General features: G+C 49.5%; 1 protein-coding gene across 2 annotated transcripts; it reads right to left on the reverse strand.

Moving 5' to 3' along the window:
* Window positions 1-83: 83 nt before the first annotated feature.
* On the reverse strand, window positions 84-14,174 carry PRPF40B (pre-mRNA processing factor 40 homolog B). 2 transcript variants are annotated; one of them, XM_028144328.2, is made up of 25 exons: window positions 14,084-14,158; window positions 13,179-13,322; window positions 12,803-12,868; window positions 12,120-12,147; window positions 11,869-11,894; window positions 11,635-11,745; window positions 11,246-11,366; window positions 11,141-11,165; window positions 10,706-10,909; window positions 10,345-10,471; window positions 10,197-10,261; window positions 9,516-9,680; window positions 9,306-9,414; window positions 8,798-8,948; window positions 7,951-8,084; window positions 7,244-7,358; window positions 7,011-7,102; window positions 2,603-2,719; window positions 2,239-2,376; window positions 1,937-2,032; window positions 1,665-1,751; window positions 1,295-1,472; window positions 976-1,037; window positions 720-863; window positions 84-619 (listed from the first exon to the last, which is right to left on the reverse strand). In XM_028144328.2, the coding sequence occupies exons 1-25, from the start codon at window positions 14,099-14,101 to the stop codon at window positions 527-529; spliced, it is 2,616 nt and encodes an 871-aa protein (XP_028000129.2). In that variant the 5' UTR covers window positions 14,102-14,158; the 3' UTR covers window positions 84-526. The 2 variants fall into 2 exon arrangements, with proteins under 2 accessions (XP_028000129.2, XP_028000127.2); XM_028144326.2 differs by having other exon boundaries at window positions 558-863; window positions 14,084-14,174.
* Between the last annotated feature and the right edge of the window lie 13,797 nt (window positions 14,175-27,971).

A 27,971-nucleotide genomic window follows, 5' to 3' on the forward strand; every position in this document is an offset into this window, starting at 1 on the left:
CTGGCCATGGGTGCCGCGGCCCAGTCCCCAGCCCACTCCTGTAGTATATGAAGACAAAAGAGCCACTGGCCATGTTATAAATATTGTTATTTATAAAACAAAACACACATACACAGGGTCCCAGGGCTGGAGGGAGGAGTGGTTGGAGCCCCAGGGCCCCGTGCAGGCAGGAGCAGGCACTGATGCTAAAGGGTAAGGACCCCGCCCTCTGCCACCCAGGCTGTGTCCACCAGCCTGTCACTCTTCCCTGGAGGCCCCTTCTCCCATTCTATCTACTGGCACCACCCTCCCCACGTGGCATACACCACCAATCTTGTGTGGGGCTGAGGGCAAGGACTGCACTAGTTGTCCGGGAAGTAGGGGACTGTTGACCACCACGAGCAACCTCGGCAGGTGCTGGCAATGGTGTGTTGGGAGTGGGGTTACTTGAGGAAAAATGGACACAGACCAGACTAAGGAAGAAGTCTGGGGCAGACGGTGAGGGTGACCTAGTAGCCACAGACCCAAGGCAGAGCCGCTGGTCAGTTCACTGGTGGTCATCCAGCTGCTGCAGGAGTGTCCGCCGCCGCCTTTCCAGCTCTCCCTCACTCAGCTCACTTTCTGATGTGTCCCAGCCCGTCTGGGGGAGCAAAGGCACAGCTCACCCACAGCCTCCCCTGAAGGCCATGGCGGCCTGGACAGAGCGCTGCCTGGGCTGGGACCAGGCACCTGCCTCTCACCTTCTCCTTCTTGATTCCAAAACCTGGGGAGCGATTAGGGAGCTCTGCCAGCCGGAGCTCCCTGTCCTTGTCCTGTTCTGGCTCTTTCTCATCACTCTCCTTGCCAGCTTTCTCCTCCGGGTCTGTCACACTCTCAGGACTGTTCTGTAAGAGTCCAGAGCCCGCCCCCTCAGTTCCTGTGAAGGACAGCTGGAGGCGGGTGGAAGAGATCTCACACAAGAGCAGGGCCTTGGGCTGAAGTTCCTTCTCTACGCACCGACTTGTGTCTTCTCTTTTTAGCTTTCTTTTTTGGTTTCTTGGCTCTCCGAAGGCCATGATCTGAAGATAGAACCCCCCACTAAGTTCCTGGGAGAAGGGAGGGATCACCCTTTCCTCTGCCACAGTCCATCTGTCTGCTCACTCTTGAGACAGGGACCTGCCAAGGAAGTCTTCAGTCCGGTTTCCTCCCCTCCAGGGAGGGGAAGTTCTTCCTCTCCGACAGGTGCAGCCCTCCCAACCCACTCTACCCTCACGCGCTGTGGCTCCCAGGGCCTTCTCTCAGTCTGGGCTAACTTCTCCAGCTCCCAACTGCTTACCTGATCCAAGGAGAAGACGGGAGGATGGGGAGCCCCGTCCTCCAAGGGCAGCACCCCCACTTTCAAATGAATCAAGTGAGGAAGAGGGCTCAGAGCCAGACTCGGAGGGGTTCTGCCGCCTCCGCTTGGGGGGCCGGAGAGACGGTGGGGGCAGCTCCTCCTCTTCCGACTCGGAGCCCTGGGCAAATCAGCAGGTACATGTCAGGCCGACATCCCAGAAGCCCTCTAGTCTGGGAACTGGGGGCAAAGAGGAGGATCCAAGGCCAAAGGAATCCCCAAATCTCCCTCCCAAGGAGATGACAGAGGAAAATAAGAATTTATTTCCCCAAGACAGTCCAGTGTGACCCATACCCTCCTACCCAGCACTTACTGAGGGCGAGTGGGAACGTTTGCGATGGTGCTTCTTGCCTTTTCTGCCATGCTTCCGGCCTTTCGTGTGGAGGTGCTGGCATTCAGTCTGGCAGAGGCAGAGGCAGGGGTAAGGGAGGCACCGGGGTTAGCCTCAGGACTATCCAGGTTACCTGAGACCTCCCCCTCCTCAATATCCAGGGGAAAGAGCCCGAGAGGGTGGGGAGGTCTCTGGAGCCGCCCTCGGTGTTCAAGCACCTGGGACAGGTGCAGAGGACCAGAAGCTCTGCTCACCTCCAGTACCTGCAGGAACTCCCGGAAGAGCCGGATCCGCTCCGACTCCAGGGTTATCTGCTCAAAGGCTGAGTCGCACACAAAGCGCTCACGGACCTTGAACGGGAGAGCACTGCTGATCAGACCAGCCCCGGCACGGCATGGGTGCCGCCATAAGCACAGGGCAGGGCTGGGGCGGAGGAAGGAAGGGAGCCGGAGCTGGCCCAGCTGTATTATGAGTGGGGTGAGCCCCCACTGGTGGAGAAGCACCGCTGCCCTCAGGACTGAGGGGGTGGCGTGTGGTGCCAGGCTGCAGTCCTGACCTCTTCCCAAGCAGTGCCCAGCTCCAGAGCAGGCACGGCCTGCCTCAGCATGCTTCGAAAGGCAGCTTCCCTGCGCCGCAGCCTTCGTGCCTCCTCCTTCTCCCGCTCTCTCTCCCGTGCCTCTGCTTTCTCCAGTAGCTGAGGGCAAAAAGCACACAGTACAGGGTCACCCAGCGGGGTGGATGCCTGGGCCCCATTCAGGCATAGCCTAGGAGGTGGGAAGTTGGGGTCTGGGCTCCTAACATCATCCCCTGAACTGGGGTATAGTTACACTGGGGCAGTGAGTGAGAAGGAATGAAGTCATACACAGGGATGAGTTTCAGCAGAAGCCTTGGCTACAGCCCCGCCCTGCCCAACCCCTCACACTATTGAAGGTCAGCTTGATGTTGCCTGCGTCCAGCGCAGCAGCCCTCTTGTCAAAGCTTATGACGTGGGCGAAGTCCTCAAAGGCTGTGTTCACCTCCACACAGAAGCCCCGGTCCTGTGGGCACAGCAGCGCATGAAGCAAGGGCACCTCCAGGGCAGGCAGAGGGGTCCAACTATAGGATGCTCAAGAAGTCCCCCACCCAAGAGGTCCAAAGGATTAAGATGCATCCAGAAACCAAGTCCTCACCACCTAATGACAGCCCCATGCCTAGCCTTGCTGAGGTTGTCACAGGGGACTAGAAGGTTGGATCACATGGAGAAGGTTGACGGGAAGCAGGGTGTGTGTGTACCATGCCTACTCATTAATGCCTGAGTTTTATCATAATTAATTCTTTTTAAAAATCCTATAGACCTGGTATTCCCAGGTGGCCTTCCATTCAAGCACTAACCAGGCTCGACCCTGCTTAGCTTCTAATATCAGATGAGACAGGGCACGTTCATGGCGGTAGACTCACAATTAGTTCTTTGTTCCTTTGGCTTAAAGCTTGGGCCCTCCAAGGGCTCAGTAAGTTCCTTGCATTCTCAGTCAACCTCTGCTGGTCCCACTCTTTGGCTGTATTTATTGAGTGCTAGCTACCATGCTGAGTGCTTCACACACAGCTCATTTAATCCTCACCTATCTAAATGTATGCACTGAATCCTAGTCTCCTAATTTTATGCAGAAGGAGAAACCAGAGCATTTGCCCAAAGTCAAATAGCTGATAAGTATATGGCTGAGTGAGAGCTCTACCCCAGGTCTTTCTAACACCAAAGCCCGTACTTGTGGGCACTACACCCACATAGATCACTTGATCCACGGCAGAAACAGAGGCCATCAGGTGTGCAACTCCCAAACAATAAATACTACAAACACCTCACATTCTCAAAGCACCATGGGGCAGGCTGTGATTCTCATCTAAGATTCACAACACAGGGCTCAGGAACATTATCTCACTTGGCCCAAGACAACTGGGTTTGAAGTCTGGCTCTGCAGCTGGGGCACAGGCCCAACTTCCCTTCCTCTTCCTCCACACAGTCTCACTTGCTCCAGCCTTCCTGCCGATGGCAAAGGCATACTCTTCTGGCTTCTTCCAAGAGGACTTCCTCAACTCACACTCTCCAGTCCTTCTCACACATATCAATCTCTCTCTTAGGAAACTGAACGCTTCAATCTCACCTCTTCACTGACTCCTTCCATCACTCGCACACCTCAGCCTGGAACTTCTTTCCACCCTTCCTCAGGCTTAACAATCTGCTTCTTTTCCTTTGTTTTAAAATATTTAAATGTAGCACAAAGGAAAATGAACAAACATTTACTGAGCCTACCATAAGCAAGACATTACAAATGTTATTAAATTCTCACAACCGTGCACATAAAACTATCCCCATTTTACAGACAAGGACACAGGTTCAGAGCCGTATAACTTGCAGAGGTTTCAACCAATCAACAGCCAGGAGTTACCTAACTCTTAAAGCTTGTGCTGCACCCACTCTACCCGCTTTGTGGACGCTGCTCTCGCAAAGGTGGTTCATGTCCTAAGAGGGCCCCTCTTCTGTCCTTGCTCATTTGGTCCTCAGCACCTCTGCTGTTCACTTCTTCAAAGATCCCCTCCAAGGTCCCCTCCTGTCTCTCTGACCCCCTTTACTGTATCTCTTGCATGCACTTTTGCACCTGAGAACAGCACTTAGTCTTTTCAATCGACACTGTCCCTAGCAATCTCATTCTCCACCTCTCATTTTCAGACTCATACTAGATTGGGTATTTCATAGGCACTTCAAATTCAGCAGGTCCTAAGAAAATTCATTTCTCATGAGCACCTCTCCGCTCCTCCCCCCATATCTCCCAGCTGCTCCAAGTTTGGGGCTCTCTGCATTATCCTCTGGGATGATGCACCACCACAGTCTGTGTGTCTGGTGGATGGCCACAGGGCCTCCTGGGCTTGTCAAACTTCCTTTGGCAGAATCCCAAAAGGGGAAGAGGACGTGCCTAAAGCAGATTCTCTCTCCAGAGGTGTGGAGACGGCTCAGGGATAGGCCTCTGCAGGCCTGTCCGTAGTACCAGAGCACTTGTACTAAAAGTGAAGCATCCAATAAAATTTAGCTCTCCTGGGACTAGATTTCTACTTTACATGATTACTAGAGGCCCGATGCACAAAATTTGTGCAAGAGTAAGCCCTCCTTCCCCTGGCTGCTGGCACCGGCTTCCCTCTGGCACCTAGGACTCGGGCTTTCCTCAGGCCGCCAGCAGGCAGACACCCAGGACCCGGGCTTCCCTCGTAGCCCCTGCTTTGGTCTAATTAGCATATTACACTTTTTTTATTATTGAAGATTCTATTTAATATATGGTGCTTAGTTTATTCCTTCTGGCCCCCAGGTTGTTTTTAAGAATAATTTCCCAAATGGAATTCTTATTTTCTCCAGCCCGGTTCTAGTTCTTCCTGCTTAATCCTTACCAATGGTGCCATCATCCCCTCTCGCCTCACTCCTTCCTTACCCTCAATTCCACACACACACAACAATCTGTCAATTTTACTTCTGGGCGACTATCCTACTATTTTAAACTTTCATTTTTTTAACAGCAGAAACATTTTTTTTTCAATAAAAACCTTATGCAGAACCTTGATGTATAAAAGAGAAGCTGCTGTACATGTAAACAGAGGAAAGAGCATACCGTTCTATCCTCCCTCCCCCCCATGCTTGTCCCAAGGCACCTCTGAGGAAACCTAGGGAGTCTCAAACCTATGGAGCACTACCGCTCTCTCCTCACCTGCCAACCCGTGTCCCGCCCAAGCTCAATTCCCACCTAGATCACTACAGTAGCCTCCTGACTGCTCTCCCTGCTCACCTCCCGCACCTCTGACCCAGCCTTGAGAATCCAGGGCTGCTCACACTTTTCTATCACATGGCCCCGACAGCAGAGCAGTGGTCTCGGGGGGAGTTAGGAGAGGATGACTCAAGCTCAAATTTTATTTTAATTACTTGCCACTATCACTTTTAGTATCCTGAGGCTTCAGGATACAACACAGTCTGAGAGGTACTACACTACACTCTCACCAGGGCTTTTCCAAGGCGTTATCTGATCAGATCATTCCCCAGCTCCCCAGTACTTACAAGATAAAAATCCAAATTTTAGCATTCAAGGAATTTACACAGAGGGCTCTACTTCCAAACTGGGACATGTGGTTCCAGAGAAACAGAGGAAGCCACAGGACAATATGGTATGTCTTACTTAAGGTCAGTAATTTTAAAATATTAAGTTTATATTAATTAGAGAAGCAACATGGTATTAAAATGTAATACCTGCATAAATTTATAAGGCAAAACACATGAAATGCTGAGTGTGCAGTGGGGCATTTTTAGCTTTATTCTCAGATCTTTCTCACCTCAAGTACCAAGTTACTGCCCTTGGTAATTAGGTATACCTTGGTGGAAAACACCCATTTTTCAGATGAGGAAGCTGAGGCTCAGAAAGGTTAAATAATCCGCCCTCAGTCACACAACTAGTAAGTGGTTAAACTGGACTTTTACTCCAACTAGTCTGCCTTCATGCTCCTAACAACTACGCCTATTGCCTCCTCAAATGCATTAGAATGTTCTTCACTTCCACCAAGAAGTATGCTTTCTCTGTTTTCTTCATCAGAAGCACAAGGCTCTCATAGTCCATCACTCACTTTTCCACCTTTGATAGACATGGATATTCAGAACTATTTCTCCAGTGTAAGAAAAGCAAAGTGTATGTGCGATGGTAAATGTCGACTGAACTCGCTGCCATGACAGGGAGTGACGCTAAGGATGCCATACCCCTTCCAAGAGACAGTGGCATCTCAGCTGGAGTCCACTGAATGCCTTGCAAAACCAGTCCAGTGCTACTAAACAATCCAAATTTCCAAAAGAAGCTGAAGATGTGCAACTGTTGATCTTAAAACGTTAGCAAAAATTCCAAACTTTTCTAAAACACTGCAGACCAGAAGGAACCTGTCTCGGGGCTTTGATTAACTACGCTTCTTGTTCGTCAAACCCTGTCCACCCCTCACCTTTGCGCCTGTAGTTCCTTATGCCCAGGACCTCCACTCTCCTCCACCTAGTTGCTCTTAAAGGTGCATTTAAATGTCAATTCTTCTGATTCTTGTCTCTGTAATAACACTTGTGTAACAGCTGTCACATCTTCCTATTAGGCCATGAGCTCCTTATGGGCAGAAATGGTTATCTTATTCATTTCTGTGTCCCCAGGCCACATAAAGGATCACAGTAGATGCCTACTAAACTGAGCTGCAATGCTCCTGCAAAACAGGACTTATCAGGGAGTCCTGTCTGGAACGTGCCCTGTACCCAGCCTGCATCCATCCACAACCACAGGCCTCCCTCACCTTAAGGATGTCCTTAATGATCTTCTTCTCATCATGGAATCGTGCCTTCAACTCCTCCACATAGAACTTGAACAAGTCCAGAGGGGTGGAGCCTGCGGGAGGAGGTAGGGAGGGGGGCCTGGCGGTGGCAGCTTCCCGAGGCCTGAGGGTCGGGTCAGGACCCGGGAGTAGGGATGCAGAGAGGCTGGCAGGGCAGGAAGCCAGGCCAGAAAAGGGGAGCCCAGCTGTCTTACCCGGCTGGCCCAGCATGTTGGCAAAGCGGACATCAGTGCTGACCGCTGGGTACAGTTCCATCCAGGTGGACATAGAGTGCAACTGCCCTGTCTCATGCAGCTCATCCAGGAAGGTCTGTGCAGGGAAAGGCCGGTTATAGGGAGAGTGAGACAGGGAGGAAGGCGGAGCCAAAGGAGGAAGAGAGGAGATGGCAGGAGAGGCAGGGACAATCCAGATTGAGGAAATGCAGGCCAGGGAGCCAGAGATGAAGAGACACAGATGGGGAGGCAGAGAGCAATGGGAAAGGAAAGAATGTAAATATAGAGAGGGACAGACTAAAACATGGGAGTGAGCCAGGCTGGGAGGCAAAGACACAAAACTTGCCTGTAGCACAACCTTCCTATGACTTGGCTTCAACTTCACTTTGTGTTACATCTGCCACCTCAAACCTGGAGGATAAGCTTTGCCTGTCTGGCTCCCCACCAAAGGCAAATAAGCAGCCTAGCTGCCAAGCTGCCTTTAGGGTACTCTCTGCTGACAGTTTCTAGGTGGTGCATACATCCCATCTCCCTAAAGGAGCAAGGCCAAGGTGAGGGGACACAGCATGGGAAACCTATAGGCATAAGGCAGTCTTGTGGAGATAGACAGAGCTGAGCACAGACAAAACAGTGGGCCTGATATGGTCCGGGGCAGAGTTGAGCTCGGTTCCAGGGGGCGGCAAAGATACCTGGAAGGCCTCCCGGTTCTTGCGTTGCTGGCGCCGCTCCCGAAGCCGGGCCCGCTCCCGCTCCTCCTCCTCCTCCCTCTCCAAAGCTCGGATGTGCTCCTCAAAGCAGATCAGCGCATCTTCCTTGTCCATGTCTGACCACAGAGAGGAGGCTCAGCAGGTGTTACACCAGTGGGATACCCTCTCGGTTCCCCGCAGCCCCACTGCTTCGAGGATGCTGCCCCTGTAGGTGCTGGGGACAGCCAGGGTGGTGGGGCAATGTGAAAAGAGGGCTCTGTGGGGGGGAGCACTGGAACGGTTGTTCTTGAGGAGAGATCATTAATTGCATAAGAAAAAAAATCAGCAAGAATTCGGCTCTTGTAAATTTAGTTACCAAAGTCATCATGTTTATGAAATCAGTTCTGTTAGGACCTAAGGTTTCAGTTTATGGAACTGGGAATCAATCAGGCTGTGATCCAACTTCAGAAAGTGTATTTCTGATATTGCCAGTGATTACAGGCCAACAGCAGCTTATTGTAACACGTGTGACCAGTTAATGCCCACAGTGCCATGACAATTTAAGAATTCCCATCAGCTATAACAATCCTCATCTCCAGGTCTTCTGATTCCTATCCCAAGTTCTTCTTCCAAGGACACACATCTCAGATCAACAGTGGACCCCAGAGGGAGAGGGCAACCTGAGCATTCTGGCATCTCCAGAATCCAGAGAGTACAGGGACTGAGTGCTGGGGACCCCTAGATGTCCGGGAGGACAGGAGGTACAGGTGAGATGTGTGAAATAGGCTCTGGGGACCCAGGTCAGTGATGAAAGGGGAAGGGACAGGTGGGAGTGGAGGCCCGGGCTTACTCTGAAGCTGATGGTCCTGAGCAAAGCTGGGGTTATCCATGAGGTACTGCTGGGCCTGGGACCATGTGGTTTGGAAGTTGACGCTACTCATCCCATCCAGGATGCTCTTCAGGGCCTGGATATTGCGGCGCCGTAGCTGCTTGGCCTGTTCCTGGAGAGGCAGGGCAGGCCGAAGTACTTAAGTGGTCCTGGGCAGAGGAGGATTTTGGGGAAAGGAAGGTAGCTAGGGAACCCTAGGAGGGCCAGATGCAAGGCTTTCATGTCACCAGAAAGGGGAAGGAGCACAGGTTACAGACCAACCCCTCAGCGAGTCCTTCCTGCCCTCCAATGCCCTGGGTTATAGGCCCGGAGCAGAAATGAAGGGATGTGCGAGTGCTACACCAGCTTCAGAGTAAGGAGCTAGGACGCTGGGGCATCGGAGAAATTAATGACCCTGGTCCAAAAGGAGCAAAGAAATGAAGACTCTAAGATGAGACTGGGGCTGATGGATGCAGCCCATGACGATTACCTTCTCCTTCTTGGCCAGGAAGAAGAGGACATCATCATAAACCTCCTTTCGATCCCTCTCGGGGACCACAGCCCAGACCTCCAGCTCCCCAAAAGTCTGTTCTGCCCGCCTGTGGAGCACATGAGCTGTGGGTAGGCAGGCAGAGACCAGAGGCCCTGGGCACATGTGGTCTCAGGGTCCCCCAGCCCCGCCCCAGCCCAGGCCCCTGACCGGTAGCGGGTGGTGGAGGTCATGCGCTCATGCTGCTCCAGGAAGTGCTGCAAGGTCTGCTTGGCCTCCTTGGCCCTCAGCCGCGCCTCTTCCTTCTCCTCCTTCTCCCGCTGCGCCTTGTAGGCATTAAATGCCTGCTTTTTCTCACTCAATTTGGGCAAGGCACTGGGTGGGAAGAGGAGTCAGCCTGAGCCACCCTGTGGTTCATGCATGGCACACTGGGAACAGGTCTCCACAGACCTGAGTGAGGGGTCTACGCATGGGCACAGCAGGCTGCAGGGGCTCCAGGGTACAGGGAGGCAAGAAAAATCTCTGGGATGTGGGGAAGGGTGAGAGGTAGTGAAGGGAAGAGACGGGTTCCAGGACACTGATAATACTCAGCCCTTATGCTTTGGGGTGCTCGAATTACAGTCAGGGATCTGCCCTAACCTTCCCCCTTCCCCCAATTAATTCAAATCAATTCAATTCAACAAGCATTTATTGAATGTCTCATATCAGATACCTTTCTCTCCTGGAGATCCTCCATAGCTTCTCTTCCCCTTGAACCTTCACTCATCTACCACTCTCCTGACCCTGGCCCCTTGGAGCCCAAGTATCAAGCTGGGGCTTCTCAGCGAGTCCCTGACCCAGCTTCTCTCATGAACAGGGTCTGAAGGCCTGGCTCCCTCTGCCCCGGCCTACCTGTAACGGGGGTCGGTGACCACCATCTTCATGGCCTGTTCCCATGAGGCATTGGAGGGGACAGCCTGGAATGGAGCAGGTGGGTGTCACAGAGCCTGGCCCCCTCCAGCCCCCTCCAGGCCTACCCTGGGAACCCCATCTCCCGTACCTTGTCCCTCAGCAGTTCCTTAAAGGCCTGCTTTGCCTTCTCACGGTTACTCCAACTGAGGCCAGACCTCTCTGGTTCTGGCTTTGATTCTTCTTCCTCTTGTTGTGGCTGATGCTGTCCAGCAGAACTGGGGAAGCAAAGGAGATTCAGCCACCACGTCCCCCAGCCCCCGTATGTTTCAGTGTCCTGGGTGATCAACAGCAAGCCACCCGCTTCTTGCTCCCTAGGGCAGACCTTTTCTGCCTTTTAGAGGCCATGCCCAGATCCCCACACCCTTCCCAAGAGGCCTAGTAGAGGTAAAGGGTTGAACCAGGCTGGCAGCCCGAGGCCAGCATCCAGAATGCTGTGGGGACAGCCTCACCTGCTGGGGCCCTCCTCTGGCTGCTGCAGGAACCCCTGCTCCAGGGGCTGGACAGCATTTGACACATCACAGTCTTCACTCCCACCTGGCTCAGGTTCTAGGAGGCCTATAGGCAGTGGGGTAGGGCCAGGAGGCGCAGGTGGGGGGTCAGGCTGTGGCTGAGGAGGCTGTGGCTGTAGTGTCTGGGGCTGCTGCTGCTGTTTCCTGCAGGCGAGCCAGAAGGGCAGAATCCAGAATGGAGCAGGGAGAGGTGGTCAGGGGCTGGCAGGACTCTAGCCTGAGAAGGACTGGGGACAGAGTGGACCACTCCACAAGGAGACTGAGAGCTCGCTCTTCCTTCCACAGAGCAGGGATCATGGGGAGAGAGTCCACCTCCACCCCTCAGGTGGTCCCAAGTATGGATGGATAGGTGGGCAAGATGAGCAAGTTACTCACCCTACAGCCTCTTGTTTGACTAGAGCTGCAATGGGAAAAGATACATAGTCACCAGGTAGCAAGGGCCACGTTCCACAGCCCCCTATCCAGGCCCACCATCCTCACCCTCGAGGTCATCCAGGTCCTTCGGCCGGGTCCAGCGGGACTCCTTACTCTGGTTGTTATAGTAGTAAGGTTTGCCTGTGTCCGACTTGTACTCTTTCCAGGGACTCTGGGACAGCAGCAGCTGTAAGAAGATGGGTCAGACAACATCAGTGGGCTGATGGAGCTAAGGTGACACTGTGAGTACAGGGACCCAGGAGTTTTTAGCTACCACCTGGCCTGGCTCAACACGGGGCAAGGTGGACTTCCTGAGATCCTAGGGAGGTTAGGGTTGTCAGGGATCTTGGGATCAGAGGAACTATAATGTGTATGGTTTATAGACTCAGGGGAGATCAAGCACTTGGAAGGGTCAGGGCAGCTGAAAGGAAGGGCCAGAAAGCCTAGCTCAGGACCTCCGCCTTGGACTTGAGCACGCTGGGCTTCTCCCACACGGACTGCTTGTCGTCAGCATTGTAGTAGTAGATGCGCCCATCAGGGGCTACATGCTCACTCCATAGGGCCCTCTGGGGGAGGGGGGGCACAGAATGGTGGTCAAGGCCCCTTTCCCAAAGCTTCTCCTCACCCCAAAGACTGAACCATTAGCCCCCCACTTTCTACCCAGAGATCCCTGAGCTGGAAGAACTCACCAGAGGGCCTGTCCCAGCCACAGCAGCTAGAAAAGAAGCCAAAGGAAAGATACTAAGTCCTTGCTCCAACCTGCATCTTATGCCCATCTATTCCTCCCTTACTCCATCCCCAATATATATCCCCTGGTCCCATCAACATCCCAGGCTCCCTGGCATCCCAATCAGGCATGATCCAGGGTGGACTCTAGTCCCCTCTCCCCTGTACCCCCCGACCTCCGAGCCTGGGGGGAGCAGGCCCCCAGAAGACTCACAGCTGGCGGTGTCCACACCTGGAGCCGTCTGCCGAAGAAAGAGGAGGGGGAAGGGTTGGGGCCAAGCCCAGTGGCCCCCAGGACCCAGGCCATGGGGGATCGAGAAGCAGGCCAGGCCAAGATCCATGTGTCCTGCTACCTAACACGCTTCCCCCACCCTCCTGGGTGGTGGCTCTAGGATCCCCGGGGGGAATCACACAGCGACTCCTTTCTTTGTTTTCCTCAAGTGAGAGTATTTTCTTGAGACCCATCCCTTCCACAGTGGATGGCAAATTCTACATCCTACCCAGACTACTACACTGAGCAACAGCACAAGAAGGTACAGCGAGATCCCCAAGTGCTGCTGTTTTCTCCAGAGACTAAAAAGACATGAAGAGGGACTCTATTTAAGTCCACAGTGCTAGCTCTGTGAGGTCAAGCAGTGTTTGGCATGAGTGTGCTCCTTAAGGGAGATGGACACAACGGCGAATAACAACAGAGAATGTACATGCCTTTGGGGAAGAGTGAGAAACAAGAAGAGCTAAGTACACGGCTGGAGAGAACTCAAGTGTGGGGAATGCTGACAGGGACCAGGATGGATCCGATGAGAAGAGAGAAAGAATGGAGGCCATATCCCTGAACTCCAAATCAGACCCCCACAGTGCTGTCATACAGAGCTGCTTCCTGCTGGCCCCAGTGCTTACCGCTGCGGTGACAGGCACTGCAGGCATCAGCATTCCTGGCATCATGGGAGGTACCATTCCTGGTATCTATGGATATAAAGACAAAAACCAGCTACAGAGGTGGGGGCAGGCACAGGCTTGGCAGGGACCTGAGAGATTCTGTTGTGTTCATGATCTTCACATGGGCACCTCCTCAGGCAATCCCCTGAGGGATTATGGGCTTCTAGCCTAGCCTGAGAGTTTTCTCCAGTCATTCAGCAGACAAATCCACATCGGCCCGTCCCAAAGCTCCCTAACTGCCCTACCCAGTTCCTGAAGTCCAGATCCCCAACTCTCATCTCCATCCCCCGATAAACTGACAGGTTTTCTGAGGTCCTGGTGCAGAGAAGAGGATTACCTGTGTGAGTGGTGGTGGTGACCCCATTGGTGGTAGCATCGGGGGCATGATGCCAGGTGGCATGGGGGGGATGGCTGGTGGTCTCTGACTCATGGGTGGTAGCCCCATGGGAGGGAAGGGCGGAGGGATTCCTGGAGGGGGCATCTGGAAATGAGGAAAAGAAGAGATGCTGAGCAGAGAAGACACTGCCTTGGTTCTGGCAGAAAACATCCACTTGTCTCTCACCTGAACCTTCCACCCTGGCTCTGAGGTAATTCCAAGGTTTAGCTTGCTAAGCACAAAGTATGAAACCGCCACCCTCCTCACCACTAAGAAAGACTGGTAACTGGGGGGGGGTCCTCTGGGTCTAACAGGCAAGCACACAGCTTCTTGATGTAGGGAAGGGAGAAGGAAAAGAAAAGTATAACCAACACCAGCCTGCAGCTGGAAGGCTCCATTTCTTTAGCAACTCTCCTCAAAGAGGCTTCTCAGATGCAGGGCCAAAAGGCATGTGTCCAGGTACCCAAATCCCCAGTTCCCTGCCTCCCACCCCTTTTTCTCCAACTCAATGACTATCAGTTGCTAGTCCAGCCTGACTTATGTGGCACATTTTTAAAATACAGATAAGGAGTAGTAAAAGAGACAGACAGCCCACCCTGCCCTCACACTAGCGGGGTCTTTTCACTTCCACTTCTACGCTAGCCCCAGTATGTCCCCAGGACAAAAACACAAAGGAGGAACTGGCAATTTTATGAACGGAGAGCTGAACAGCAGCATCTCCTACCCCAATACCCCAGCAAAACCATCCCTCTTCCAAGGGTAGCAGAAAAGGTTTTTTACACGAAAACCGTGCAGCAGTGCTAGGGACTGGGGATTAAAGGGTGCAGGCTGGAAAAGCCAAGCCCAGGGAAAGACATAAAACTTACGAAGGGTGGTGGCATCATGGGGGGCCCCGGTGGGAAGGGGGCAGGCGCTGCTGGGGGCCGGGGACCAGAATCGGGAACCGACTGTTGAGGGAGAGAAAAGTCATAGGACCCAGGATGGGCAAAGAGATGGGCGTTTGCAAAAGGGAAGCAGAGGGGTGAGGATAAAAAAGGAGCATAAATTTCAGAGAAAGAGTCCCCAAGACCAACTTCCTGCCCACTTCCAGCTCTGAGCCCTGGACAGGTCTGCTCTCTCTTCCATCAGCCCAGAGCCAGCTGGCTGAGCCCCTACAATGTCATCTTTAATTTAGAAGTTTCCATTTTGCCGAAGCCACAGAAAAGTTGGAGGAGGCTGTACTATACAGGCAGACTGGCATTTCATCCACTCTCCTGTCTGTAGGCAAAGCTGTGCCTCCCTCAGACCAGTTAAACTGTGGCCTCTCATTCATAAAATATCCAGGCAGTGGCCTCTTTTCCTGTTTCCCCACCTGAATTCAGCCAGGTACAGAGCCCTCTAAACACAAATAATAACTAGTCCTTCATAAGTACTAGTCTCCCTAAGTCTCCTCTACTACCAGACCCCTCCGCTATCTGGCCTCATCTTCAGTCAATCACTCTTTGATATCTTCCACTCCCAATCACCTCCTTACTCTCTTTAGATACAGATCCTGAACTCTCTCCCTGTGGGTGAGGCTTTGAATTTCCCCATCCTACACCTAATGGCTGGCCATGTCCCATCCTTTAGTTCTCAGCTTAAATATCACTTACTCTAAGACGTCTTCCTGACTCTATTTAAAGCAGATCCTCCCAATTTATTCTGTCTGGTCTCCTTTTTTGTTTCCCTTTAATAGAGGGTAACAACATTCCACAAGGGCAGGGATCATATCTGACTTGTTGAAAGTTGGATTCCTGGAACCTGCAAGAGTATCTGGCACATAATGGGCACTCAATAAATAGTAGATGGATGAATGACAAGTGAGAGAACAAATACTCTCTATATAGAACCTTCCAACTCTAAATATTCATCCTACAGATAAAGCCCCATATGGCCAAAATGATGTCTATACAAGATTTCCATTTCAGCATTATTTGTAAAAACAAAAGATTAGAATCAGCCTAAATATCCACCAATACGGAACTACAAAATTACAAACATAAAATGGAATACTATGCAGTCATAAAAAAAGAATGAAGAAGCTCATTGTCTTGATATGAAACAACCTCTAAGATATATTAACAAATGGGGGAGAAGCAAAGTGTTGCAAAGTTTTATCACTTGTATAAAAATCGGACACAAAAGATGACAAATTGGTGGGAGGGGGACTGAGGTGGAAAGGAGATTTATCACTATATGCCCTTTTGTAACTTTTAAATATGCACTCATATGACTATGTCACCCATTCAAAAAAACTTTAAGTAAACTGAGGTGTGGAGATGCAGCCAAAGGCCCTACCATCCCACCTCTTTGCTTGAAAGGAGGGGGTGGTAGGGAAGAGACTCAGGGAAAGGTGATCCAAGAGCCACCTTACTGCTGCCCAATTATTCCTATGTTGAGAAATCTCAGCTCTTTTTTTTTTAAAGGAAGGCACCAGAGTCCTGCGTAGTGCTCACTGTCCCTTTGGCCTCTGGGCTCTCCTTTTCTTTTCTTTTTATTTACTTATTTATTTTTAATATATCTTTCTCATTTTTTAAAAAGATTTAATAGCGTGGGTTTTCTTAATTGATTTCAGAGAGGAAGGGAAAGGGAGAGATAGAAACAATGATGAGAGAGAACCATTGATCAGCTGCCGCCCGCACACCCCATACTGGGTATCAAGCCCGTAACCCAGGCATGTTCTCTAACCGGGAATCAAACCATGATCTGGTTCATAGGTCAATGCTCAACCACTGAGCGACACAGGCCGGGACTCTTTGCTTCCAAGGCAGATCAAGCAATCTACGAAATCTCAGCTTTTAAAAATCCTTTCTAATCTCTACCTTTACCAATATCTGTGCCTCCTCTCTTCCTGCCCATCTTGTCCTAAGGAGAGAAGGGGTAAGCCAAACTACTCCAACTTGAATCACCTTTTCTCAGTGTTCAACTCCTCTAGTCCTGTATCAGACCTGCTCCTCCCCTGATACTTTCCTCAGCATGGGAAATCAGAAACTAATCACGTGGGAAGAAATCCAATTCTTTGTGCCACACTTTCCCACCTCAAGCTGCCTTAGGATCCACTCTACCTTCCCAAATGCTATGTAACTATCTTTGTGGGTCCCACCAGGCTCCAGTGGTTTGTTGCCCATGTCAGAGACTGTGCCCCCAGTTGTCCAAGATTAGAAATATGAGTGTCACTCTCCACACCTCCCTCTTCCTTCTTAATACATCACTGAGTCCTATTAATTTTACCTCCTGAAGATTTCTAGAATCCATCTACTCCCCTCCTCCTCGCCTACCAACCCTTTCAGCGGGTCTCTCACTCAAATCTGCAGCCTTAATGAGCTCATCAAAATGCACCTCAGGCCCTACCAGTTTGGCTCAGTGGATAGAGCATTGGCCTGCGGGACTAAAGGGTCCCAGGTTTGATTCAGGTCAAGGGCACATGCCCATGCTGTGGGCTCAATCCCCAGAGGGGGGCGTGCAGGAGGCAGCCAATCAATGAATCTCTCATCATTGATGTTTTTATCTCTCCCTCTCCGAAATCAATAAAAATATTTTTTTTAAAAAATGCATCTCAGACCATGTTACTTCCCTGCTTAAAACTCTTCAATGGCTTCCCTCTGTTCTTAGTGTAAAGACCAAAACCTCTGCCTAGGACCTGGGAGGCTGTAATAGACTTGCTCCCAACTGCCTTGTCAGACTCACCCATGCTTAACTCCTGGGTCTGTGCTCCAGCCACACTCACCTTCTCTCAGTTCTCCACCTCAGCACTCACCTTTGCGTGGGGTAATCTTCCCACCAACCCCACACATCTCCACTACATATCCTTCACATCGGCCATCATTTCCTCAAAAAGTCTTCCTCCAGTCCTAACCAGTTTGGCTCAGTGGATAGAGCAATGGCCTGCGGACTGAAGGGTCCCAGGTTCGATTCCGGTCAAGGGCATGTACCTTGGTTGCGGGCACATCCCCAGTAGGGAGTGTGCAGGAGGCAACTGAATCGATGTTTCTCTCTCATTGATGTTTCTAACTCTCTATCTCTCTCCCTTCCTCTCTGTAAAAGCTCAATAAAAAATATATATTAAAAAAAAAAAAAAGTCTTCCTCCAACCCAGCAGACCAGTGAGTACTCTCCTTTACATGCTCATACACCATATACCTTCCCCATCAGCAATTATCCATTGGAATTTTAGTTATTTGTACAATTCTGATTTACTATTATGTGGCATTAACAAAAAACAAATGCCTGCCAATTAAATCATGCTACTTCATTGATTTTAAGATGCATCTTGCCTTCAGAAATGTTAGATTCTGAGTCTTGGAATCAATGAAATATCTGCTTGCTGCCTCACTAGGCTGAAAACTCTAAGAGGCAGACTTTATCTGCTTTTGCTCATCCCAATATCCTATCCCCATTGAATTTTCCTCACTACCTGCTATTGACACACAGTAGGTGCTAACAAATATTATTGCATTAATGACTGAATGGTCTTGACAAGTCCCACAAAACAAAGTCATTGGTAAGGCCTAGTAGTTATTCAGGGAACACAGGATGCCAGAGATGGAGAGGGGACTCTGGCAACCACCCAAGGTAGCCCCCTTCTTTCAGATGAGAAAACGAGGGGAATGATAATTCCTACAGCTGGTTAGGGACAGAGCCAGGACTAGATCTAATCTGCCTTCCAGCCCTACTCCCTTACAAGCACAGTCCTTGCCATAGGAAGCAGGTCTGTTTTTTCACTCCAGCATTTCCCCTGAAACCCATGTAGTTAAATCAGCAAGGATCCAACATTTTCTTCCTTGATAATCAGTGGTGGGTCTCTACTGCCCACCCTACAGAATCTCTCATTTAACATTCAAAGTCTTTCAACAAGGCCCATGCTGTAACTCTTCTTGGCCCCTCCTGATTCAATGGCTTCCCTTCTCCCCTTTCACACCAATTACTCCATGTGTTTCTTTTATTCCACTTTGTCTCTCACCTTGTTCAAGATGATCCAATATTCACCTCCTTCGGGTTACCTTTATGACTATCCTTCACACATACACACACTCCTCAGGATAAATGCTGCACTACTTTGCACCAAGCAACATGCTACTCTGTAGATATTTGTTGGGTGTTTCTTTACACCACACTTTCCAACCTCGAACTGCCTTAGGATCCTGGGACTGCCTGTCGCCCTACTTGGGTGGGGATTTCCCTACATTCAGAGATTGAGTTTTCTTTTTTTAAGCCTCCTCCGAGTTTCTAGTCAGGGCCCTGCTCACAAAGTGCTGTGATAAAATGCAGACTCATCCTTAACCTTATTAGATTTTTGAATACTGGAATATTCTAATAGGCAAGTGTGTGTGGGTGCGTGTGTGTGTGCCCACACACGCACATGTGCCCAGGTACCTTTATATAAATTCTCTGGGTAAAGGCTGACTGTGATAAGACAGAGGCAGAGATCTGTGTGGCTGTGAAAAGGGAACTGGAGTCAAATATTGGCTTGGAAAAACCTAAGTAATGAAAAACTAAATGTATATGACCATCTTTAACTTGGAATGGAGATCCCTGGCAAGGATCCAGACACTGGCCTGTTTCTGAATAGAACAATAGCATGAACATAAATTTCTATGGAACTTCCAAAGCCCTCCCTTTGCTAAGCCTCCCCTGTGTGATGCACATGTTTTTTCTTTCCTGAAACACCCATTCCCCTATCTCTTTTGCTGCAGTGCCGGTACAACTTTGGATCTTATTACACTTCTGGGTGAGAATCTGAAGTAACTCATGTGAGAAAGAGATATAGAAAAGGGGGCTGAAAGAGAAGCAGATCCTGTGTCTTCCTTGGAACAAAAACACATTTGTGGGCTGGGGAGAGGTGATAAAGACAACTGATCATCTGATCATAATGTGTTCACCTGGACCAGTGGAAAGACACCCCTCCAAGATGCAATCAATTCTTCTCATCCTCCACATCTAAGGGACATCTCAGAATTGAAGATTCAAGAACAAAAGGAAAAAAGGACAAGAGAGAGAAAGAGAAAGAATGGAAAGAGGAAATGATTGCCCTGACTGGTTTTCTCAGTAGTTAGAGCGTCAGAGGGTTCCATTCCCCATTAGGGCCAAATTACCAGCTCAATCCCCAGCAAGGGGCATGCAGAAGGCAGACAATCAATGATTCTCTCTCATCATTGATGTTTCTATCTTTCTCCCTTCCTCTCTGAAATACACACACACACACACACACACACACACACACACACATATGGCATGTACCTGGGTTGCAGGCTTGGTGCGGACCCTGGTCAGGGTATGGGTACTGGTTGGGGTGCATTCGGGAGGCAACCAATTGATGTGATCAATGTTTCTTTCTCTTTCCCTTCTACTCTCTGTCATAAAAAAAATCACTGGAAAAATATTCTCAGGTGAGGATTAAAAAAAAGAAGGGAATGGTAGCAGCTAATAGCCAATATTTATTGAGTGCTTATTATGAGCCAAATACCATGACAAACATTTAATCCTCACAACCATCTTAGACGTTATTATCCCCATTTTATAAAGAAACAGAGGTTCAAAGAGATTAAATGGCAGAGGCAGGTGACCCCAAAGTCTGTGCTTCCAAATACTTCAAAACACTTCCTTCTAGCAAGAATGATGGTGCCACAGGCATTTCTTTCATTCAGATTCACTGGTTTGTTTTTCATGTTCACTTCTCTTTATTTTTTTAATTGAATTTATTGGGGATGACATCGGTTAATGAAATTAATATAGGTTTCAGGTATCGTTCTGTTTTCTTCCCCAATCCTCACACAATTCTGAAATCCTCACACACAGCTAGATGATCCCAAGGTTGCTCAGGTCTGACCCACTCCTCGAAGAGATTTGTGTTGGTAAATGAAGTCTGAAAGGCACATCTCTCAGAAAGAGGTAGTCATCACCAAAAAGAAAAGTATCATGGAGGCTGAGACCAGCTGACTATCCAGCATGTGGTCTATCCACACGCGGCCCTTCTTCACCTGCCCTGAACAGCATGAGCCTCCCCTCGCTCTTTTCAAGACCATCCTGGTGCCCCCTCTCCTGAACCAGCAGCATGCTTCCTGCTTGCAAAGATACTGCTTTACTAGAATGTATCTTCCATTGCTTCAGTCTAACCTGCCATCTTATTCTCCCTCTGAAGAACAAAATGCTACCTCTGGCCTCCATCTGTTTGGGTTAGGTCTCAGCCTCCTCCTCCTCGGCTTGAGAGAGGTCTTCCATCCCTCCAACAGGATGCGGGGCCCTGGCCGGTCGGCCCGGCCTCGCAGGCTTCGTGCCTCCCATCCCCCCATCCCGGGGGATTCTCTGCAGCCCCAGCTGAAGGCCTGCCTCCATCTTCATCCTTTTGTTCCCCACGTCTTAGAACCCATTCTCCCGAAATCTCTCCTCGAGGACCACTCCAATTTGTAGCTGGAAGGGATGTGGGCTATCCTTCTTAACCATTTCCCTTTTTTTTTTTTTTTTTTTCCATCGATAGGAAATCAGAGGCCCGAAGAAAAGTAGTGACTTGCCCAAGGTCACACAGAGTTGTTAGTTGAGGGCAGGGGCAGGGCAGGGACCCAGGGGCCCCAGCGCTCCTATTCCTGGGACCACCCAGCCCCGGGCGGGGGGCCGGGAGCCTCTCTCCTCAGGAGACAGTGCCCCCTCCTCCTCTCAGGGGACGAGGCGAGGGTTGAGAGGGTCTCGGAAGGGAACACGCACCGAGTCTGGGGAGGGGCATGTCGCACGCCAAATATCCCAGGAGAAACTGGGGCTCCCAGCTCCCCCCTGGTCCCGCAGTCTCCACATCTCCTGTTCCCCATCTTCTTTCCCGACCGTTCTCCACAAGCCCACCCTTCACTCCTTCCTTTTCTCCTCACCCAGTCACGCCATTCCCATTCCCCTCCCGGCATCCTCCATCATGGCCTTTCCCACCCCTTCTCCCCAAATCCCGGACCCCCTTCCCCCTCCCGGGCTCCTCGCCCTTATCCCTCAAGTCCCTGGCCCTCCCTCGGGGTCCCGCGTACCCCCGGCGGCCTCCCCGCCCCCCCTGGCCCCGGCCCGGGGCGCGGGGGGCGCTGTGGAACCGCCCGGGCCCCGCCACCCCCGCACGAGAACGTTACCATGCCGGGGCCTCGGAGCAGCTGAGCCGGCTGCGCCCACCCGCTAGTAAAAGCCTCTCTGATTGGCCAGACCTCAGCCGGGAAGGCGGGACCAGGAGGGGGTCGCACCCCTTGGTGGCCGGGGCTCCGGGCGCTCCCGTCGACCAGCCGGGCCCGGCACCGGCCCGGAGCGCCCCGGCTCGGCCCCGCCCCCCGGCGCGGAGAGGCAGGCCCCGCCCCGCGCCGGGTCCAGCGCCGCCCACTGGAGGCGGGCCGCACCTGCTCCGCGCTCGGACTGACCGCCCTGCGCGGACGCCCGGCTGCACCCAGCGGCAGCGCTTCTTCCTTCCCGCCCTTCGCTCCAGCCGCCGCCGGACCTCGGCCCGCCGCTTCCCAGCCTTCGGCACACGAGGCGCTCGGAGCGGCTGCATCCTTTGAGCTCGCTCCCGGAACCAGGGCCTGAACCGAAGTATTTATTCCGAATATAGGTGTATCTTTCCACTTCACAAAGTGTGTTTTTATACCATGGGTAGTTGTTGTTAATACTTTTTAATTTATTAATTCACCCAGCAACTACTTATTGAGCACCTGACATGTGTCAGGCACAGTTCCCGGCACTGAGCAAACAGAAATTGAAAAAACAAAACAGATCCTTCGCCCCCCCCCCCCCCCCCCCCGCCAAGATCCCTGCGGTCATGGGGCAGACACGTGCTTCTCACGTGATCCCGAAGTTACTTTTGAGATTTGGAGCAGGGACCCAATCCTCTAGTATTAAAGATGTGAGATAAATGCTGTGTTGTTACGATAAGGGGATTATAACCCATAGCTATTTAGTGAATATGCTGAAGGTGTCAGGGCTCCAGGCATACATGTGCAGAAAGGCAAACACCTTCCCTCCAAAGCCCGGGTAGAGATGCTTCCTTTTTCCTTTACCCATGGTCACTTAGCTGAGCCTGTACTCTGTGTTGGGCACTGTGCTAGGTGCTGGAGAGGTCAAGAACTCAGCTGGGTCTCTGCTTGCAAGGAGCTCAGAGTCTAGCAGGGGAGAAGTAGGAAAACAACCAACACGAAGTCGGTGTCCTAAATTAAAGGTGACAGACGGGAGGAAAGGAAGAGGGATTCATTCCGGGGCCATTGCAGAGAGAAACATCATTGTGGTTTTCACCACAATACCTGGACAGCCTCACATGAGGGAGTAGTCCTGTGGTTTTAACTTTGTTATTGAGACCTCTGGGCATAGCAGAAGGTTCAGAGGTTCCACAAACTTTTATTGATCAGATTTTATTTTTATAAAACTTTTCTTTTATGAAGTATTTCTTAGAATACATAGACATCTATTTTAGAGAGTCAAATAATTGTATAAGATGTGTTAAAAGCAGAGCCCTCTCTCCATTTTCAACTATTTAAACTTTCTTTTTGACATTTACCTTCATGTCTCTAGCTCTCCTCTGGCTGGGTCCTTCCTCACAGGGTGAGTTCAAGGGGATATGCCCATCCATAGACCACTTACTCCCCTATATGCCATATCCTGAATACCTGGGGCTCTGGAATTCCCTGCCCAACTTGCTTTGTGGGCTTGTACCAGCTTCTTCCTTGGATCTCTTCTCCCCAGCGAGACCTTGCTGATGGTGTGGGCATCCCTAGGCCTGAAGGGTAGTCAAGGACAGCTCTTTACAGCAAGAGGTGTGAGAACAAGTTAGGGTGTCCACAGGACCCTGTCTCAGGCTCTCTCAATGCAGAACAGGCAAAATCAGAAGGGAAGGAGGGTCAGGCAAGAGCCAGGGGCTGCTATTTTCTAGTATAGAACTCTAAGGATTCCAAAAATTCTAATTTAGAACCTGGTCTTGCAAGTCCTTATGAAAGTACTAGAGGCCCGGTGCACAAATTTGTGCACGGGTGGGGTCCCTCAGCATGGCCTTCAGGGATTGGGCCAAAACCTGCAGTCCAACGCCGCCTGCTGCTCCGGCTCATCCGGGCCCCACTGCACCTGCTGCGGGCTCACACCCAGTCAGTTCTGATTGGGAGAGGCTCACCAGCCATGAGCCCTGCATCTGGCGCCCATCCCAAGGCGGGTGGGGGTGACCAGGATGTGATTGGCCCTCTGGGCAGGTGGTGGGATGCCCTTGCTGGCCCAAGATCCAGATCCATCCTGCTGACATTTGCACTGGTTGTCAGGAGCCACCTGGTGGTGCTTTTACATAGTTTCTTCCTTGTGGAGCATCTAGGGAGGGGAACAAAGCGGTGACAGTGCCTGAGGCCAACTTCCAGGAGGCCAGCAGCGCTGTCAGTATCATGCTGGTGGTGCCGGTCCATTGGTGCCTGGCCATTCTCCGGAGATTGGACCTGCAGGACTACTGAGGGAGTGACTGGCTGCTGCTGGGCTGGTGGGCCACGGGGATGGGTTGGTCGGCTGAGCAGCACTCCCGCTCTGGGAGCGCACTGACCACCAGGGGGCAGCTCCTGCGATGAGCAGCTTCCCCCTGGTGGTCAATGCATGTCACAGTGACCAGTTGACCAGTCGTGCGGTTGCTTAGGCTTTTATATATAGAGATAGATTTGTTAGCTTGATTTATAACATTAAAATATTTAGTATGTGAATCTCCACTGTAGTTTTGCCCTAGCCCCCACAAGCAATAGGGGCAGATTTGAGGATTTCCCCCTCTTACTATCTCCCCACACTTATACCTCATTCCCATCTCCTTTCTGCCAAATTTAGCTTGATAATTTTTCCTAGTTCAATTTTTAGTTCTCACAACACTGTGACTATATATTCCATTCAGAATTGAACCATGTAGAAAACTTTGGTTACTCTTCCTTTCCTGCACAATTTTTTTCCATGGAATGAATATCTTGTCTTTTTAATTTACTTAGTTGTCTATGTATTTATCACAAAATCTGCCTTAAAATCTTCTCCAAACTGTCTAAATATTTCCTCAGAATATCTAGATACAGCAGATATTCTATCACCTTCACCTTCTTGAAGACATCTCTGCTGGAGCCTCTGACTTGCTCCACTCTGAGGGTTTATCCTCTATCCTTGCTGAACATCTGGCAACCTAGCATCTCTTCTCTCATCTCCTGGCTATTTTCTTTGCCTCTCTCCTTTGTTGGATCTTTCATTTGCCATATTCAATGTCTTTCACTTTCTTGATTTATTCCCTCTTTGGGGAAAAGACTATCTTCCAGAAGCTTCCTGAGATAGGGGGTGATGTATTGTTTGGAAACTTTGCATGTTTGACATGGTCATTATTTTACTCAGACTCTGGATTGATTGTTTAGCTAGGAATTGACTTCCTTGGGAATTGTGAAGGCATTACCTTCTTGTTTTCATCATTGCTCTTGAGATGAAGCCTTTTAATCCTTATACTTTGTAAGTGACTTTCTCCCCCTCTCTGAACATCTTCTTGTCTCCAGTGTTCTGAAATGGCAATGATATGTTTTGGTGAGAGGCTGTTTGTTGTGCTGGACACTCAGTGCCCCTCACTTCTGGGAAATAATCTTGAACCATCCCATTGGTGATTTCTTCCCTTCCATTTTCTCTGTTGTTTCTTTTTTTTTTTCCCAAATATATTTTTATTCATTTTTATTTCTATTGATTTCAGAGAGAGGAAGGGAAAGGAAATGAAAGCTAGAAACATCAATGATGAGAGAGAATCACTGACAAGCTGCCTCCTGCACACCTCCCACTGGGGATGGAGCCTGCAACACGGGCATGTGCCTTTGACCAGAATCAAACCCAGGACCTTTCAGTCCTCAGGCCAACGCTCTATCCACTGAGCCAAACCGGCTAGGGCTGTTGTTTCTTTTTTGAAACTCCTATAATTCAGATGGTTCTGCTGGACTGGTTCTTCTTGTTTTTTAATTTTTCTCTCCTACTTTCCATCTTTTTACTTTGTTTTCTTGGATATTTTCTCAATTTTATCTTCCCATCTTCTCAGTTTTATCTACTGAGAAATATTCTGAGTCTCACTATTTTAAAGATGTTCATTACTCTCACCTGTCTTTTTATTCTCTGGATATTCATTTATAGCATCTCATTTGTTTGAGAGTTGCAATAGCATATCTTATCTCTGAAGCTATTATAATTTTATTTAAGTTTTCTTCTTTCTGCATAATCTCTGTTTTCTGTAAACTTCTTTTTCTGTTGTTTTGGTCTCTTTCATGTTAGATTCTTTTCTTGAAGGTTTTATAATCCTTGGTTGTCTGTTCACATGTCAGGATGGGTTACCAGAAAGCCTATTGGAAGCGTTTGTGCTCTGCGGGTTCCGGTACATGATGGTACTTGTTGGCCACAGCTTCACTGCAGGGAACCTCTGTTGTCAGCATCTTTAGGACTTCCTTCTTCGGGTGGTAAGCCATCTGGCACAATCAATTCTGTTTTACCATATGGTTATCCCACTGCTGCCTTAGGATCCATCTTTCTCTAGTCTAAGTCAGTAACCTCTCATAGAGAAGGTGTTAAGAATACTCCAGCTTCTTAAAGTATTTGGCTCTTATCTCCTCTTCTGTTTCCCTGTCCTTAAAAAATCCCTTTGCTCTAGTTTTAGTGTATTATTAGTGGATCAAGATTAGACACATGTGTTCAATCTATCATTTTTACCCAGAAATTTTAAATATAGTTTAACTTTTTTTTAAAAGGTTTTAAATAACCCAATTATGTTTCTGGATAGAGTTTTAGTCTTACAGAAGCCAGGAATTGAACCATGACCTCCTGGTTCATGGATCCATATGCAACCACTGAGCAACACCAGCCGGGCAACATTGAATGATTTTATAACACAGAGATATCATGGAGTTGATCTTACATAAATGAATTCTAATAAGATGTTGCTTTTACCTCTTTTAGATAAAAATGTTCTACAAATGGTTTTTCTTGGAAAGGGGGTTGGCTGCGTTTCTTATTATTTTGGCTGCGTTTTTATTTTTGTTTTCTTTTGGCTGCGTTTTTTTTTTTTTTAATGTTCTTTTTTTTAAATGTTTTATTGATTTTTTTACAGAGAGGAAGGGAGAGGGATAGAGAGTTAGAAACATTGATCAGCTGCCTCCTGCACACCCCCTACTGGGGATGTGCCCGCAACCAAGGTACATGCCCTTGACTGGAATCGAACCTGGGACTTTTCAGTCCATAGGCCGACGCTCTATCCACTGAGCAAACCGGTTAGGGCTAGGCTGCGTTTTTTCAAAAACATTTACAAACATCTCTCCTGGGCTAGTGATCACCTAATTATGGCCCTTGAACTGTGGTGAAGGTGTTATTGGCCACAGAGCTGCATGGGAAAGGAGCTTGGAAAAGGGAGCATCCCAGCCCCAAGGTAAAAGGAATGAAAGTAGAGAAGATTTTCAACCGCTGGTGTGGCTAAGGAACCAAGAGGTCACCGGTTCAATACCTGGTCAGAGCACATGCCAGGTCATAGGCTCGATCCACAGTGGGAGCCATGCAGGAGGCGACCAATCGATGACTTCCTCTCCACTGATGTTTCTATCTCTCTATCCCTCTCCCTTCCTCTCTCTATAAATCAATAAAAATATATTTAAAAAATAAAGTAGAGAAGATTTTCCACCAAAAAGATGAAAAGAGGAAGGGCTAGTTCCTTGTATCCTCCAGTACCCTCCTAATTAACTTCCAGCCCCTTGCACTGTCTGCCCACAATCCCATCACAGTCTTAGGCATTATAAAACATTACATTTTTATTTTTTAAACATTATTACATTTTTTAAAATCAGTTTTATTGAGGTGTAATTTACATATAATAAAATTCACCAATTTTAAGTGTACAGTACATTTTCACAAATGTATACAGTCATGTAACCACCACCATAACCATGACATAAACATTTCCTTCACTCAGAAACTTCCTTTTGTTCTGTGGTCAGTGTCTTTCTCCTCTTCTGGCTCCTGGCATTTACTGGTCTGCTTTCTGTCATAATTTTGCCTTTCCAGGATTTCAGATAAGTGGAATCATAGTTTGTAGTAGTTGGTGTCTGGCTTCTTTCACTTAGCATAGTGCTTTTGAGATTATCCATGATGTTGCATGTGTGGAAGAAAAGGGGCCACATGCTAACCTGACTAACTCAGGGAAGGCCTGTGTGGCAGCCTTGCAAACTCATAGACCTAAAGTCACCACAAAGGTCCTAGCCCGTTTGGCTCAGTGGATAGAGCATCGGCCTTCGGACTGTAAGGGTCCCAGGTTTGATTCCGGCCAAGGGCAAGTGCTTGGGTTGCAGGCTCGATCCCCAGCAGGGAGCATGCAGTAGCAGCCAATCAATAATTTTCTCTCATCATTGATGTTTCTCTCTCTCCCTCTCCATTTCTCTCTGAAATCAATAAATTTTTTAATTAAAAAAAAAGAATTATAACCTTTAAAATTTTTAAAAATAAAAATAAAGTAACCGCAAAGGATGGTCTGAAATTAAAACCTTTTAATTCAAAAGCAGTTTATCGTGGGTAGTCATGTCCTAGGCCAGTATCTTCCACGACAAAGATCAATTTTAATCTTTACTGAGCCTACTATCTTTTTGGATCTAAGATAACATCTATAGAATGTCAGGGTAACTTGTAACTTCCCTTTTTTCAGACCCCTCAGGGCACAACCAATGCTCCAGGGCGGAGCCCACAAATTCCCTCATTGTTATTGTTATCTTGTTAATTGTTCACTGTT

Source organism: Eptesicus fuscus, chromosome 7, assembly GCF_027574615.1.
Source record: "Eptesicus fuscus isolate TK198812 chromosome 7, DD_ASM_mEF_20220401, whole genome shotgun sequence".
NCBI classification, from domain to species: domain Eukaryota; kingdom Metazoa; phylum Chordata; class Mammalia; order Chiroptera; family Vespertilionidae; genus Eptesicus; species Eptesicus fuscus.

What these genes read in the sequence shown, in the direction of transcription:
- PRPF40B (XM_028144326.2), bottom strand. An exon ending in GTCACCGACCCCCGTTACAG is followed by an intron (nt 9,681 to 10,196) that starts GTAGGCCGGGGC and finishes CTTCCCACCCAG; the next exon opens with TGCCTTGCCCAAATTGAGTG. An exon ending in CCGTCTTCTCCTTGGATCAG is followed by an intron (nt 1,038 to 1,294) that starts GTAAGCAGTTGG and finishes TTCTATCTTCAG; the next exon opens with ATCATGGCCTTCGGAGAGCC.